Genomic DNA, 17,545 nt, shown 5'->3' on the forward strand with positions numbered 1-17,545 from the left:
AAAACAACATGATGGCCCCACGCACACTCCCATGGTTGGAAACCTATCTCCACTGTTCTCATTAGTGGAGATGGTTGACTCGTTCGGATCCGGCTCAATCCGAAGCGAGTTGGTGAGTTGATCTTAATCGAGTTGACTTCGTCTAATCCGAACTCAAATCGAGTCTGGTTTGAGTCACCCAGTAACTTGACTTGACTCGACTCGACTCAACTTGAAATCCAACTCAATACTAACTCGACTCGATTGAAAACTTGACTCGTACGTATATATTTTAGAATTAAAAAAAAAAATACAAATATAATGTTTCAGATGTAAGATGCCTTGTTGCTGATAGAGAGGTTGCAATTCTAGCAAGTGAATCTAGGTTTTGAGTTATGATTTTAGCCGTGGATACCCACTGCACCCTACCCGACTTGGTACTTGTGATTGGGTTCGGATTAGTCCAGGCCAAACCCGGACTCTGATTGGGTCAGGCATGCTATACTTGGTACCAAGTTAGGTCGAGTCCGGATGGACGGTCTGACTCAACTCCAATGCCCAGCTCTACTCATTATAATGGCCCACTTGAATAGCCACATTCAGACGCTGATGTGGTTGCGAATATCTTCTGATTTTGGAGTTATTTATTTTTTTGTTTTGTTTTTTTACTTTATTTTTATGAGTGGTGGATGAAAGGGGCTGTCTAATCAATGGCCTGGAACACCCAGATCCATAGCTCAAGTGGTAGATTGAGTGAAAGATACCTCGTTTCAATGCTGAGGTCCTGGCATCGATTCCCTAGCGGGGGTGGCTAACAGTGAAGTATCATCTGACAGTGGGTGTACTAACAAGCTAACAAAAAAAAAATCAATGGCGTGGACCAATCATGGGCTTTTAAGTCTATAAACTGAGTTGCCAACATGTGTGAAATGGATGGGAAATTCGCCTCACCACTATAAACAAGTTTGCCAGTTTTTTCTCGAGTTTGGGCTGAGTCGTGATTGGTTCGAGGTTTTTTTTCTTCTCAAAGGTGGAATCTGGTCAATGCGAATCGAGTTTTTCAACTTTTAAAACAATTGTTCAGCCACTGGCCCACACACACATGGCCTCCAACGAGCGGACCGGCCTCTTTTTTCATCCATGCCATTTGAACGGTGGGCCATGCTCACATGATCCACGCACGTGCATGTAGTGATGCACATCAACTTCGTAAAACTCGAGAGAATTTTTATCTAGAAAGACCATACTACGTAAACATTCAATATTCTATTTCTATGCATGAATAAGCACACAAAACAAACGTAACGGCCGTCCAAAAAGGTCCAAGTAGAAAGTTGTCTCCCTTCTCTCCTTCATTTAATCTCTGTAATGTCCATACCCCTAAGAAAGTAAGCCATGATCATGGTTCCCCATTTCCTCCTTCTCATAGCTCTCTTAACCACATCTCTTCCCGATATCTCCATAGAATCAAGCCTCATGTACCCTTTTACATGCCCTCCTGACACCACCAAAACATGTGATGCATATCTCTACCACATATCAAGGGGCCTTACAATAGAAGAGATTGCATCCTACTACAAAGTAGACACATCCAAAATCAGTCCCATAAGCCATGGAGCCAAACAACAAGATTACCTTATATCAGTTCCATGTATGTGTAACAGCATCAACAACACGGAAATCTACTTCTACGACAGCCTCTACACCGTCCGGCTGAATGATACGTTCGAGGACGTGTCGGACTACTTTTACAGTGGTCAAGCTTGGAGGGATGAAAGTGAGAAGACCTTGTATATTGATGAAGTGATTTCTATACATCTGTTGTGTGGGTGTTTGGGCGGCAATTCTCAGGTTGTGGTCACATATACGGTGCAAAATCATGATTCGTTGAGTGGGATTGCTAATCTGATGAATTCTAGCATTGGTGGGATTGAAAGCTTGAATTGGAGACTGACACAGAATCCATCGGATATAGATGTTGGATGGGTGCTTTTTGTGCCCATGGAGAATGTTGGGGTGCAACCTTCTAAAGGAGGTGAGTGGATTCTTCATATCCAATCGATATACATTTTAATTTGGTAAAGGTTTTTTTTTTTTTTTTTTTGGGGGGGGGGGGGGGGGGGTGGGGGGTTTAAGACTCGCTTCAATCTGCCGATCGTAGTTCTCTGCATGTTCGGTTGCATGGGTGGATGGTTGTCATAATAGAGTCTAGCAATGGAATGGTTTGGATCTTCCGTTGGGGTGTGGCTTTTTTGCAGGATGGCCCATGAAAAGTGAGGTGGACCAAATGGACGGTCCAGGTCAGTTTTACAACTTTCCACATTCGCAATAAAAGGGATTTGCAATGGTAGATGGCATATATGACTCGCGTAATATGTTGCACATGTGTTGGTTTGTACCATAGTCGAAATACAGCATAGTTATGTTGGACATGACCATTCAACCAACTTGAATTCTTCATCATTATTTGTCTTCAAGATCTTTACTTTCATGTACGTGTATTTCTCAACTAAGGCTTTTCACTGTTTAAAAATAATGAATATCTTAGACTTGTACTTCGAAGTGTAGATCCAAACTTTTCTAAAGTAATCATCAATTAAAAAATAAAAGATAAAATAATTTGATCCTCATTTTGAAAGGATTTTACAAGGACCCAAACATCTGAATGTACACAATTCAAAACATCCTTGGAACAACAAAATGCATGCAACCCTAAAACTCACTCTACATTGCTTTTTCAAAAACATAATGCTCACAAAAGTCCAACTTACAAGACTTTATACCCTTGAGTATGTTTCTCTAATATAATTATGATAAATCACTCTTACTCATTTGACCTAAATGTGTGTGCCACAAAAGCTCCTGATTTGCGTCTCCTGGCATAGTCATTGTTGCTTCACTTGAAAAAGCTCATATAGGTTTCCCACTTTTTATCTTTCATCACAATCAAGGCCCCTTTTCAACTTTCATGGTACCACATTTTGCTGCTATCTTGAAATCGTTGGAGTCAAACATACCAAAAAATATCAATTTTTTCTTCAAATCTAGAAAGTGTCGCACTTCTATGAAAGTCCTAACAATGCCATCGAACATCTTAATCCGAATTGTCCTAATTCCAATAATCTTGCAAGTATGATTATTTCTCATAAGAATTGTTCCACCATTAAATGGCATGTAAGTGGTGAACCAATTCTTATCATGACACATGATAGAAACAACCAAAATCAAGAATCCACGTATCTCAAAAAATTTCATGACTTGGGGTACTAATAGAACAACATTGTCACTCTCATCAAAAGAACCTTCTACTACACTCACCGCTTTTGAAGATTTTTCCCTTTCCTTTTCTCCTCTCTCTCTCTTTGAGTTTATATCACTCTTTCTTTATGTGCCCTTATGTCTAGATTTCAATCTAGACCTTGTCTTGATTTTTTGACCCATTTTCTATAAATCTACCTCTCGCCGCCAACTTCTAGCATGTCCTTCCTCATCACTCAGTTTTTTAACAAGATCTTTCGATAGAAGAGAAGATGTACCATCATCTACCATTATGGTCTCTTTTTATAAATCAAAGTCACAATAAGGTAATGATATAAAATAAAGGCTTTATCCTCTTCATTAATTTTAATATCAATACTTAATAGTTGACAAGAAATTTTATTAAACTAATTTAAGTGGTCATGGACAGACGTGCCTTCTTTCATCTATAAGTTCTATAATTATTGCTTTAGATACAATCTATTGAGACCTTTCAACTTTTCCCAAAGCTTTTTCATAGAGTTTTTATTTATAACATTATAAAGCATCTCATCAATAAGACACAAGTGGATTGTGCTAACAACTCTCAAGTTCAAATCTACCCATTCATTATCAATTAATGTCATATTCTCCAATCTTCCCTTCAATATTTTGTGCAAACCTTCTTGAACCAAGAGATCACATATCTTAACTTGCTACAGATTAAAATTATTCTTCACATCAAGCTTCTTCTCTTAAAACTTTGCATTTGATGTCTTTGTGGCCATTGCACACCTTGATAGCCAACAAATAGCTAAAAAAGTATATAAACCAAAAGGCCACAAACCGACTGAAATTGAACAAAAGCTCTAATATCAGTTGTTGCACAACTGTAGCTGCAAACGTTCGATGTAAGCAACACAAAACTACAAAAGGAATGATTCAAAGCCAAAAAAGCTAAAATTCAAACCAAACCAAAATACAAGAGGTGAGGTACAAATTAAAATTTACCTGGTTCGACAATATACCTACTCCATGGGCAACAACACAAAGTTTTATCCTTCACTAAAATCAAGTGAAACTAAATTACAAGGCTTACCTCTCACTCTCACTATACAAAAAATCTCTCACCTAGAAAACCGTAGGAGAAGGTACCTCTACTTGTGACCCCTCTTATATAGACCACAAGGGAGAGCTAGCCACAATCTAGAGAAACTATAATTCATGGAGCATTCAAAGGGAGTACATATTATGTACGTACACAAAAAGGAACGAGAGGGAGAGTGTGAAAGGGTTAGAGAGAGAGAGGGACACAGTTGAAAGAGAAAGAGAGGGAGAGAGGATCTCCTGGTAGGAGACTCCTCAGGATGTCTTCTACCAGGACACGTCGAAACTCTTGCGATCGGGTCGGACTCCGGTTGACACTCAACCTGACCCAACCTGCCCGAGTTGCACTCCTAGAAATCATCCACATACCATGCAACATGTCATAAATTCATGGTGCATAATGTTAGAATCCTATTTAATCTTGAATTTCTAACATGTATCAATCAGTTATTTTATTGGTTAATGGTGTGTTGGTCGCACTAAATATCATGAAATTTCATGATTAATCAGTCTAATTCAATGCAAAAATTCTTGATATTTCATGAAATTTGTTGCAACCAAGCACATTCATGAAATCTGTTGCAACCAAACACACCCTAAGTCATCAGTGAAGTTTAAGTCCAGCTAGTCCTTTAGCCATTGTCTACTTATAGAGACCTAGAAGCATTAGTGTAAGAACAGATACAAAGCAATAATTTATTTATTTTGTACGTTGAAACGTCTGAGGGCTAGTTTTCTCTTAGAACAAGTTGTTTGGCTCGTGGATTTCTAGTTGGGTGTAGCAACACCAGGGGGATTGGGCTTTGGACTGTCAATAGCCAACAAGGGGTATCAGAGCAGATTTTCAATTTACAAGTAATTCATAAACTGATACATGCATATGTACACATACGTATATATGTAGCTATATAGACTTCAACTTGAATTCTACGTCGATTTCGTTCTTGAAAGGTTGAGCTGACTCCTAAATGTTGTGACCCATTTTCTTTAAATTCAGGTAAAAAGAACAAGATGCTGCTAATCATTGGCATAATGGTACCTGTAGCATTCCTTGTAGCAGTATTGGTGGGAGTGTTCCTTTACAGGAGAAACCGATCACATTCCGATACAGTCAAAAATCCTAAATCAGTTTCAAAAAGCTTGAGTGCTAGAAACATCGCTTCGTTGCAGACCCAATACATGAAAGGAGCTAATATGGAAGGTCAGATTAACTTCAATTTACATTTACATTTACTAGGATCAAATGGTAAAAGATCCACTTTAGTTGTCCACGAATTCTGATTGGTTGTGCAGTTGTAGGCCATGCCTTTCATGGGGAAATCCCATCATTTTTTTTGTGTGGGGCCCACTGGTTTCCATTGATGGGATCCGCAGTCAGGGAAATGCTGTTTTTCTCCCTATGTTGTTTATATTAAGTTTTAGTTATGTTAGGATTAGGAGTATCAGTACAAAGTTTGGAGGTACTTAACAGAACACTCTGCCAAAGACAATGCAAGAGTAATACTTTTAAAGAGTGGCGGGAATTCGATTAAAACGATCACAACTTCATGTTCTTGACCCAGCTCTAAGATTCTAGAAAGAATCGAACGGCTTGAGTTTGTTAATGAACCTGTCCACACCAAGCATTTGGGCAAACTTACAACAAATACAACTCAATTCAAACTCAAGACACATCTTATACTAAGAGTTCTGCTAAGCACATATGCACCTCAATGCCCAACCGAATTTGGTTGTGGGACATCCAAGCTTTAAATCATGTGGCCCACCCAAGTGGAAGAGATGGACCAAAATTCAGGTGGTTGCCCTTTTCAAGCCAGTAACAATAAGTTTGTTTTTTTTTTTTTCACACATGCACACACACCACCACACACTCACGCCATGGTGGGATTTCACCACCTATGGGTACTCGAACCCTCAACCAGGTGTTGAAACTCCCAAGAGTCTACCACCGGAGTAAGAACCCTCAACCAGGTGTTGAAACTCCCAGTAACAATGAGTATGTTGAATGTGAATTGTTGGGAAGCATTGTTCATATACATGTGGCCCACCAGATTAATGGATTGGCCTAATTCTTGGGCCAGTTCATCTACACGGTGGGGCCCACAAATGTGCCATGTCAGCACGTATGGTCAAACATGGAGGTGCATGGTCATGCACGTGAAATTAGCAGCCACTAACACTAAACAATGTTCGAAATTAATATGCTTACTAAGAAGCTTAACAAATTTTCCAGAACTGCTCACTTCAGAAACTGTAGACTTCTCTGAAATCCTCTAGATCCTTCTAGAAACTTCTGGCTCAACTTGAAATTGGCACTAGTTTCACATCTTCATCTAAGTTTCTGCAAATTGATTACACCAGTTTCACATTTTATTGGATTCATGCTACAAGTAGTATCTCATTCGAATAAGAGAATTTCATTAATGTGTGGCACAGATGTGACGGGTTTTGAGTCTGAAAGACCTGTAATATTTGGCTTGGATGTGATTGAAGAAGCAACGGCAAATTTCGATGAGATGAGAAAAATCGGAGAGGGCGGATATGGAAGCGTATATTTCGGTATATTAGCAGACCAGGTATTGCAACAAACATGTCATTTTTGAAGTGCCAGCATATGTCAGGTCCAACAGTACTATGATTTTATTTTATTTTTGGCTTGAAATGTTTACACAAGTTTCCCTGAGTTATTCGATCATGGTTTCTTGTTTCAGGAAGTTGCAATTAAGAAGATGAAATCTAGCAAATCCAAGGAGTTCTTCGCCGAGTTGAAAGTGTTATGCAAAATACATCACATAAATGTGGTATGAAATTGTCTTTTGGTGGGTTCCAATCGGATCACCTTCAGACTCTTAACATGAATTACTCTGTTTTACAATCTTACTTAGTGTTACTAAGGGCCCATTTTGATACCATCAAATAAGTTACTTTTTCTACTTACAGCAGTAGATAAGTAACTTATTTGAAATAAGTTTGGTTTATGATTAATTATAAATACCTTTTTTTATTTAAAGTTACTTAATCCCTTTAGTTTAATAAGTTGAAATCAAGATAAGCTACTTAAGGCATAAGTAGCTTATCTTAAGTACCTTACAATCCAAATGCCCCTAAGTAACCCCAGATCAATGTTTGGTTGAATGTGCCATTGGTTAAATTTGGTTTGGAAGTTACCGAGCATTTGGGATCCACAAATTATCATTTTCCACTTTCCCCACCCCTAAATATTACTAAATTCATTTCGACAACTACTTGTAGTGGACACAATATCATTTTGGCAGAATAAATGATATCTGAATTTGTGCCTTCTTTCGACTACCTTGGAACCTAAAATTTAGTGCTGTAAAAGGGGATCCTTTGATACCATGAAGAAGATGAAAAAAAAGGAGAAGAGTGTTTTGGGAGGAAGAAGAAAAGAGATTAGAGAGAGTACCCTTTATTTTATCATAATAAACTCTCATAAGAGCCTGTTTGAATAGTGGGAGAAGAAATGAAAAGAAAAGAAAAGAAAAGAAAAGAAAATGGATGACCTTCACCGTGACAAGATTTTTCAGTATGTTAAATGCCAGGGGAATATTGGAATTCAAAAAGTAATCATTATCCAAACACCATAGTCAAATTATTATGCACAATATTTGAGATGAAAAGTTGTGAAAACTTTTTAAGATTTTCACATGTTTTCTAAACAAGAATCCCAAAAAATGGAATGCATGAAAATCCATGTTTCAATAGAGCTAATGCAAATCTTGATAATCATCATTGGATAATCATTACAATTTTCTTTTCTTTTCTTTTCTTTTCCCCCTGTCTTAACAAGCCGTAGGTAAAAATATAAGGTGTCCAGAGGGAGCACCAAAATTACATGCATATATATGCCCAGGCTGAGGATATCTAATAAGATAGTGTGTTTTATGCTAATGAAAATGTTTGAAGGTTGAGCTGATTGGATACGCAAGTGGGGATGACCACCTCTATTTGGTCTACGAATATGTTCAGAACGGCTCGCTCAATGAGCATCTTCATGACCCCTTACTGAAAGGTATATGTACTAACTCTTTTAGAGATGTGCCTATTGAGCTTACAAGGTTGTGTTTGGATGTACAACTGACATAGATTACAATAACTAAGTCGCAACGAAGAAAAAAAAGTCTCAACTGCTGAAAAACCACTTGCAACCTGCGATTGTGGTAATTTTGAAGTTGGAGTTGCAATAAAAGTGATTGCAATAATGTAATATTTGTGGATGTTCATCTCAATTTATTCACTTCAACTTAATTATGACATTTGGAGTCTATGAATACATCCAAGCACACCTTAAGGATTATAAAAATGCTATTTGATTTCATACACTGCAATTAAATTTCAACTTTTTATGATGGAATCAGGTCATCAGCCTCTCACTTGGAATGCAAGAGCACAAATAGCGCTCGATGCTGCAAGGGGAATCGAATACATTCATGATCATACAAAGGCCCGCTATGTACACCGTGACATAAAGACAAGTAACATTTTACTCGATGAAGGACTCAGAGCAAAGGTATATATAGGGGTATATGTGTGTGCTCCTATCATGATAGATTTTTTTTTTTTTTTTTTTTCATACTTGAATCTGGGGTAGTGTTTGAGTATTTGGGTTATTTCTGTACCTCTGTGAATGATTTCCTTAGCTTCTATCATGGCTGTATTTTGTAAGCCATATCCATAAATTGAAAACAATTCTACTGCAAAAAGAATGGATGTTGTATTCATTTTTCATCACCTTAAATTCAGCTAATTCATGATTTTGCAACAGACCATTTTCAACTTTTCTTGTTGAAATCTGATTCCTTATTCCAAAATTTCCGAAACAGATGATAATATTGCAGAAGAGATTATTGAGCAAACAAATTTATTTGGTATAAAACTTGCATTAAGTCTCCAAAACATTATAAGGAACATAGAATACACTCTATAGAGTTAAGGAGTTCGTATGGTTATAGAACTTGGGTCAAGTAGCTGAACTCTTGTATGAAATAAGTACTCACTCTACATATTTAGATTTATATCTATCACTCTTGTCTGTCTATCTACCAAACACTCTCATGATCTACCTGCCCTTTTATTTATCCATGTATGTATTGATAGAGCAGTTTGACCTTAGAAATACATCATCATCGTCATCATCTAAGCCCTATCCCAACTAATTTTGGTCAGCTGCACAAATCCTGTTTTGCTGTGGAATTAAAAAAGAGAATGGTATAGGTTATTCTGATAGTTGCATTAGTAGGACTCTTTTCAAGAGTCTTTGAGTTTTTAATTTTGTTATGCTTGCATTTGGTTGCACCAAATATCATGAAATTTCATGATGAATCAGTCTAATTTGGAGAAAAACATCATAAAATTTCATGATAATAGACCTGCTCAAGACCCAAACCATACAGCAGTTAGCACAGGTGCCATGGAGAGAGATGTGTTTATATCTCGCATTGAAAATCCTCCTATATTGGAATACATACATGATCAGATGCATACATAGTTAAAGATCACTTGTATTTGTATGCAGAATTACTAACTAAAATGGATATTTACAATGATCCAGTAGATGAGATCTACCTGTCTCTAAACTTGGGATCAAGGAATTGGGAAGTGAATTTGGTAAATCCATAAACTTGTCAAATTCATAGATTTGAATTTGGCAAATTCCAAAGTCCACTGTCTGGGAATCAAGCTACAAATCCACAGAATTTGGGAAGCATTTATGTAATGGTAGAGAATTTATCGCAAAGAAGTTTCTTTTATTTATTTATTTTAAATGACTCTCTCATTTCAAGAATTTTCCAAGCCTTGACTTTTTTGGAGAATTGGATTTGCCTGAAATCCATGGATCTGCCAAACATCCAAAAAAAAAAAAAGGAGAAATTTGAAATTCATGGATTTCACAAATCCCTGCCTCAAATCCCTCCCCCCCAACAGTCCCTTAATAATTTTTAGGGGTGTCCAGGTACCTTTTCATAGCCCAAAACGACTTCTATTACTAACAGGCAATTAGAGAAGGTTTTACAGCACCTATGTAACCAATGACACCTACCATGAGCAAAAGCTACTTCAACAGATAACCTACCTATTCTAATCACTTTTGTAATCCCAATCACATTGCTAAGCTTTTCCTACTCTAGCATGTATTCATGACACATATGCATTTGTGAGTTTTGGGATGGTGGAATGGTCCGTCCTCATTGGGCAATTGATTTATTTTCTTTGATTGTTGAAATTTATCTGGTTATGGAGCTAATGTTATTCATGTCTGATTTCCTCAACATTTTCCTGTTTGTTTTGCATTAGCTCAAGCGCTGTATAATTGTTTTTACAGGTTGCAGATTTTGGATTGGCAAAACTCGTAGAACGTAGTGGTGTTGAAGATTGCATTGTGACGCGTTTGGTTGGAACTCCCGGCTACCTTCCACCTGAGTAAGTTTCAATTCATATAGCCCTTTATATTGAGACACCATTAACCATTTTCCAACTGATTCGCCTGAGTCAGAACAAGTAGACTGAGTAAAAACCAGTTGCTTGGGATTTCTATTTTCTCTTTTGGAAATTTAAAAATAGGGCTGATGTAGTGAGTTCCTTGAGTGAAACTCAAGCTGGCCGCCTTATGAGACCATCTTCGAGTCGATGACTTATTGCATTAACTTCAATTTTTTACAGATCACATTTCAATGCAGGGGTGGAAGCTGGTTGGGTCAGACCGTGGATTGAACGGTCTGATTTTTAATCAGGCATAAAAATCAATCCCATGCCTAACCCATTTAGTAATGACGGCTTGATTTTAGGCCCAAGACCACACATTAAAATCATAGACAGGCTTGTTTTCAGGATCTGGATGGGACTAAATGGAAAATTTTGCAAAACCAAACGGTCAGTTTTGCAAAGTTGCAGTATTATTTTTTCTTACACATGATATCAGAGCAGTTCGCAACTCTTCGAGAGATCCGAGCCTGATAATTATCAAGCAAGACCTAAGACTAGATGGGTCAGGCCATTACCGATCGTACATCAGTAGCCATTAATGATCACATGCAGTTTCTTGCTTCTTTTCATTCATGTCGATTGAAAGAACATGATGTTTTATAGGTCTGTTCGTGAGCTACAAACGACGTCTAAATCAGATGTCTTTGCATTTGGGGTGGTTTTAGCAGAACTCACAACGGGTCAGCGAGCTCTGATTCGGGATAACAGGGAACCGAACAAGATGAAATCATTGATCTCACTTGTAAGCTTGCTTCTGCTTAACTTAATGAATGCCAATCAATGTTCGAAATTTTATTTTTTATTTTTTAAATTTAAAATTAAAATAAAAAAGACAGAAAGATCGTTACTCAGACTTAACTCGTGGTGCTTGATTTCGGAGGGAAGAACACATGGGACCCACCCACTAGTGGTTGCCCACAAGTGGGCCCCACAGGGCCATATCCAACATGAAAGTCATGACACATGCGAGTTGGAAGCTTTTAAGAGAGTTTAGCTGATGGGCTTGAGACATGAGCTTAGCCAATGAAATTTTCTTCAAGATTAATAACCACATTTATCAAATGATCCTATCCATCCTATATATATATATATATATATATATATATATGCAGTAGCCAATGAAATGTGTTTTGAACGTAATGGACGGTCCAGATCTGTGAATCAATTGAACTGTCCATGTGTCAAGTGTCTCCTACTAATTGAAGTTTTCTAATAATATGGTCAGGTTTATGAAATATTCAGAGAAGAAGAACCAGAGAAGGCTTTACGAGATGTAATAGATGGGAATCTCAAGGGCAGCTATCCAATGGAGGAAGTACACAAGGTTTGTTTGATTTCATCTAAGGGCTGCTGTGGAGAAAATTCTGTATGGATCACCGTCGGATCAAGATCAGATGGTTATGGGAAGTGGGCCCTACTTGATTTAAATCTTGATCGGACGGGTGATAAGATTAACCCACACTATTGAGGTAGTGAGATCAAGTGCATGGCTGTACATGTTCAAGTGAGTAGGTCTGTTCAAGATCAGATGGTCTCCATCAGCTGCCCACTGTTTGGATTTTCTGGCCTAAAATTCCGCCATTTTCACGTGGGTGGGGAGGGGAATGATCACATAAGTTCGAATTCGAGCTATGTAGGGCCCATCTATAATGTGCAGATGTAATCCAAACCATGAATCTGGTGAAACATCCCAAAGAATCATTCTGATATAAAACTCAGGTGGGACACACCACAGGGAGCAATGTACAATTACACCTAAAATCACTACATATTCATGTGGTTGGATGGTACTCACACATCATGGTGGGCCCCACACAGCTCTAGTGTATGGTAATTACCAATCGATTCGAACGTACATGATCATTCCCCCAAATAGCCATAGTGTCCATAACAAAAAGATGGGGCCTTTTTTTCTTTTTGCCTACCTGAGGACAAAAGAACTAAACAATGGGGCCCACCTGATGGAAAGCTCAGATCTTCCCTATACATGTTATATTGGCATCTGTGCTTACATTTCGATATGCGGGTCTCTGTATGTCTGCGGGCTTAGCGGGGCCCCGATTTAGCCGTTGATGGATCTCCAACGGCATTATCCCGACTAAAGAATCTCCCCCAATTGCAGATGGTTGAAATCGCTGCATGGTGTTTGAGTGAAGATCCAGTGAACCGACCGGACATGCGGGAGATCGTCGTGAAGCTGTCAGATATCCTGATGGGCTCTGTTGAGTGGGAGGCATCACTTGGAGGTAATAGTCAGGTTTTCAGTGGCATCTTCAATGGAAGATGAGGAGAAGCTCAGCTCTGCGACATCGATCCGACCGTCGATCTTGTTCTTGTTCTGTATCATCTCTAAATTGACCAGATCACACATGAACATTTGGAGATAAACCATAATTCAATTTATCTTCATTCCTAATTTCAAAAGTTTATTTGTTAAAATACATCTGGATGTATTGTAATGGAACACATCGGAGCTATAACCATTGGATTTGAGTTCATATTCAGTGATCCAACCCGTCGATCTGACGAAATACAACGATTGAGGTTGTTACCGCCAAAATCTATATAATCCAAAACTTTTGTAGCCTACAAGAAGTTTTTAATGGTCAATCACTACGGTTTCCTGTGGTGTGTGGTTCACATGAGATTTTGATCTTCTACCTTTTCGGGCCTATGCCCAGAAAACTGATGGATGGTGTGGATATACAACATATACATCACGTCTCTTGCAGCTCAACTTGCCTCCCATCGTGTCCACCCACTGGGGGGCCCACATGCTGAGTAGTCTATGATCGGAGCCGTCCATGTTTTGAACTCCACGCTATATGGGCCAGGGCCACCCTAAGAAAGTTAATGTATCACTATCAGTAAATGAATTTAAAACAATGAAAAGAAAATTTCCAATGGCTAAAAATCAAAGGTTAGGATCATCTCTGAAGCGAGTCCACGGGATAGCGGCTAATTTATGGTAGCAACGATAACATGGACGGTTCACAGCATCAGACTATCACAACATGTGAACCCGAGTCGGTGGTGACATATGCTGGATCTTAGTCGCATAGCTGTACCTAGACTGCGAAATTGCTGACCCAGTTGTGGATGTATCATAAACGAAAAATCAAACTAAGCATAGCCATCGGATTTCCTGTTGAATTTGAACCGCTCATCATCTTACCTTTAACCATAAATTTGATAATCAACGCTTGGATGGTTAGGATTGCTCGATCACTGCGATTTCCAAAGTATGATTCGTCCACAGCGTGCCCCACTATTTGGACGGTCTGGATGGGTCTGGATAGCGTTAGATGTATGACCCAAGGTGGATAAACTGGCATCAGTGTCTCGATCACCAAATAATACCGCATTGCGTTTGCTGATGCTCTATGTAAGAAAAATGGCTATTTGCATGTATTTTGAAGCATGAAGGTAAAATCATGGGGCCCATTGCTGATCAGAACTGGGCCCACCTGGCTGGATCAGTGGTCGCAGCTAATCGACGTTCTCAGAAATAACACAAAGGAATCACACTAAACAGATCCTAACGATCCTAACCGTTTAATCGGTGGCCATCAATTTTGATGATGAAAGAGCAGAAAGTCAGTTCCACACGGAGTTATAGAAAGTGATGTGCATGAATGGTCGTACGCCCCCATGCCACAATATCAATAGACTTAGATCTCTGGTCAATTTTTCCCTAGCCGCCCAATCTTTTGATCAACAATGGCCCACCTGATAAGTGAGTTGATTTGGACCGGTACATTTTTATGATGGGTCCGTCTGATGAACGGTCATGATCTATGAAAATTGTTGTAAAATATGTTGGAAAACTGAAAATTTAAAGAAAGATTATTTCTTTTTAGCACAATACACATGACAAGGCAGGGAGAAATTACTCTTATGATTTAGGATAAGGCAAGCCTTTTATCTAAATTTTATGTTCTACTTACAAAAATTTTCAAGCAGTTGATCAGCTAGATTGCCCTCGCCCCTCACCAATGGCCGAGTCCAAGGGCACATGCGCAGCCTGGGTATCTCAATCTCCAAATCTCCAACTAAAATTATTACATACACTTTCACATATAAATCACAATTTTTTTTTATGTCTTCTCATACGGAAGTAAAGAAAAACCACACTTTTTCTTTTGAAAATTTCAACATCATTTTAATAAGAAAAAAAAATTTTCAAAAGTTTTAATTTTTTAAAACCAAAATTTCAACAAAAAGTTCTCCTCACCTCTGGAAAAGAAAATTACACATGAGACTTAACCTTAAAGCCACTTCTCGTACAATCCTCACCTCTCCATAGCAAGAGAGTGTACCATGCATCCCGTGCCGGTAAGCAAATCAGGTGTGGCCCCGGCCTCACCCAAGATGGCGCAACCCTTTCGGTGGGTCCCCACCTTGATGTATGTATCCTATATCCACGCCGTTCATGTGGGTTCATTTTATGGCATGAGCCCAAAAATAAAGAAGATCCAAATGTTACTGTATTGCCATTAAAAACTTCCTAGCCCCACAGAAATGTTTCTGCGATTTTTATTTGTCATTCAACCTGTTAATAAGGTCATGTAAACCAGGATGCAAGAAAAAAAAAAACGGATATCGGCTTAATCTAGAACTTATGTGACCCATTAATGGTCAATCACTAATGTTTCTTGTGATACGGTTCACTTGAGAATTACATTTGCTTCATAATTTAGCTTAAATTTGATTAGAAGGGCTAAAATATCATTTTAAGGGGCTCAAGCAAATGCTATTATGGACGCTTTCTTCTATGTCACACCTCCTGGTTCATTGAATGGTTGGCATAAGCTCGTATTTAAGCCCTATCATTAGTGTGTGCCTTTGGACCTGTTTACATTCATTTTCTACTTGCTGGCATAGACCAATAAGAGGTCGCCATGTGTTGACATTACAGGTTTGATGCTAACAAAATCATACTCACATCGGAAGATATCTTCTATGCATTTTCTTTTGTGATATATCTTTCATTATTATTGTGGTAGCACGAAACCGTATGCATGATTTAGGGGATTGAAACGTCAAATGACACGTGTTCATGATTTGTGTGGCATTTGAACGAGGTAGCGTACTCAACATGTGCATAAAAGACTTACCGAAGTAAGGATCCTATCATGGATTTAGATACGAAATATTCGGTATGACATTTCTCACCATCCTTCTAAAATGGGAGATTTTCTCATTGACATTTAGAGCTCTTGTGGGCAATATGAAGATTCTAAATATCCTAAGATTAGAATAATATCTGAGCAAATTGGTAGCAATATGGATCGATGTTGGAGCAAATCAGAATAAAGAGAGAATTGGATATTAGGATCTAGTCCCACCATCAGAGGATGGGTGGAGATAGCTCTAATTGAGCTATTTTTAGATGTAGCATTGTCATGAAGGTCTCCAATAAGAGACCATTTATGTAGAAGTAGAGATCTAACCAACAATTTCAAATTTATGAGATCTTCTATGAAAAGACTTTAAGCCGTAAATGCAGAGGATCCTGGACTATCAAGTAAACCTAGGGAAGGTTTTGTCACTTCAACAACCTATAAAAGTAGTATGTAATAAAGAGTTTGAAGCCCACGCCAAACATATATATATTTTTTCTTTATTCTATCAAAGTTTACTTTATGTCATAGCATAGATTGCTATTGTTCAGCGCCATCACTACAACGTTGTATAATTAGATTAAACATCCACAACCTTAAAATGATAGATCATGATCAATTGAGTTTTTACTTAGATGATTAACTATTCTAATCATATCATGCTAACCATCTGCCTCAATCATTTATTCATACAGACAGATTATGTATTTATCTTTTGTTTTGTTTTATTCTTTACTTTATTTTTACTTTATTGATTGTAACGAGACACATTCAAAATTAATGGTTTAGCCTTTTTAGTTTATCCGTCCATTTTCATTCTTTTGAGAAATGTATTAGATACAATTATTAGTAAAAGAAAAGACCTTAACATAAGGCAAAAATAATCCATCGAGAATGACTAACTCTTATTATTTCACAAATCGCTTGATCGTTGTTTCAACCGGTGATTGAGACAACAACTGAATTTCCAAATTTAGTCTTACTCAATAGTCTTCCAGGAGTGCTAACGCTCAATCAAACATTGAGTCGATTATGACTCTGGCATGCCTGCACTTATTAATTGCACACACAAACCAAATACAAGCCCCCCATCACACTTCTAGCCTTGTGTTTAATTGAATTATGCAAACATGATTTATTGTTAGTTCAAATCGTTCATTCTTTTAAACAATTAGGAGCAAGTCATTATGCAAAATTCATGTCCATCGGGTTATCCCAAGCTTACGATCAATAGCATAAAAAATGAATGGTCAAAATTGACCTGAGAAATAAACTACGTTCAATCATCATCTTGAAATATTTATTGTAAAGATCCCACTTTTGTATTTCTTATGATTGTATCATGTGATTTATGGCTTGTAAGCAATGGACAATTATAATAAATTAACCCTATTCAAATGGTTAGGATAGTACAATTCTTATGAATGGATGGTTCAGGCCCATAATAGGTCACTTTGCTTGCTATTTCTAAGGTCTAAGGACATCATTTACCATGCCTATAAAGGTGTGGGGACTAATTATATATGACGTCTTAAGTCCAACTAGTTGGACCACATGTAGCAGTCCACTCAACAAGTAACTTCCAACCAATTAAG

The 17,545-nt window shown here is 37.9% G+C and overlaps 1 protein-coding gene across 1 annotated transcript; it reads left to right on the forward strand.

The window, feature by feature from the left end:
• The first annotated feature begins 1,153 nt into the window (after nt 1–1,153).
• On the forward strand, nt 1,154–13,114 carry LOC131235488 (lysM domain receptor-like kinase 3). The gene is made up of 10 exons (XM_058232676.1): nt 1,154–2,014; nt 5,321–5,524; nt 6,760–6,899; nt 7,035–7,124; nt 8,251–8,356; nt 8,703–8,854; nt 10,667–10,764; nt 11,431–11,569; nt 12,053–12,151; nt 12,950–13,114. The coding sequence occupies exons 1-10, from the start codon at nt 1,375–1,377 to the stop codon at nt 13,112–13,114; spliced, it is 1,833 nt and encodes a 610-aa protein (XP_058088659.1). The 5' UTR covers nt 1,154–1,374.
• Nucleotides 13,115–17,545: the final 4,431 nt, after the last annotated feature.

This window comes from Magnolia sinica, chromosome 19 (assembly GCF_029962835.1).
Source record: "Magnolia sinica isolate HGM2019 chromosome 19, MsV1, whole genome shotgun sequence".
In the NCBI taxonomy this organism is placed as follows: domain Eukaryota; kingdom Viridiplantae; phylum Streptophyta; class Magnoliopsida; order Magnoliales; family Magnoliaceae; genus Magnolia; species Magnolia sinica.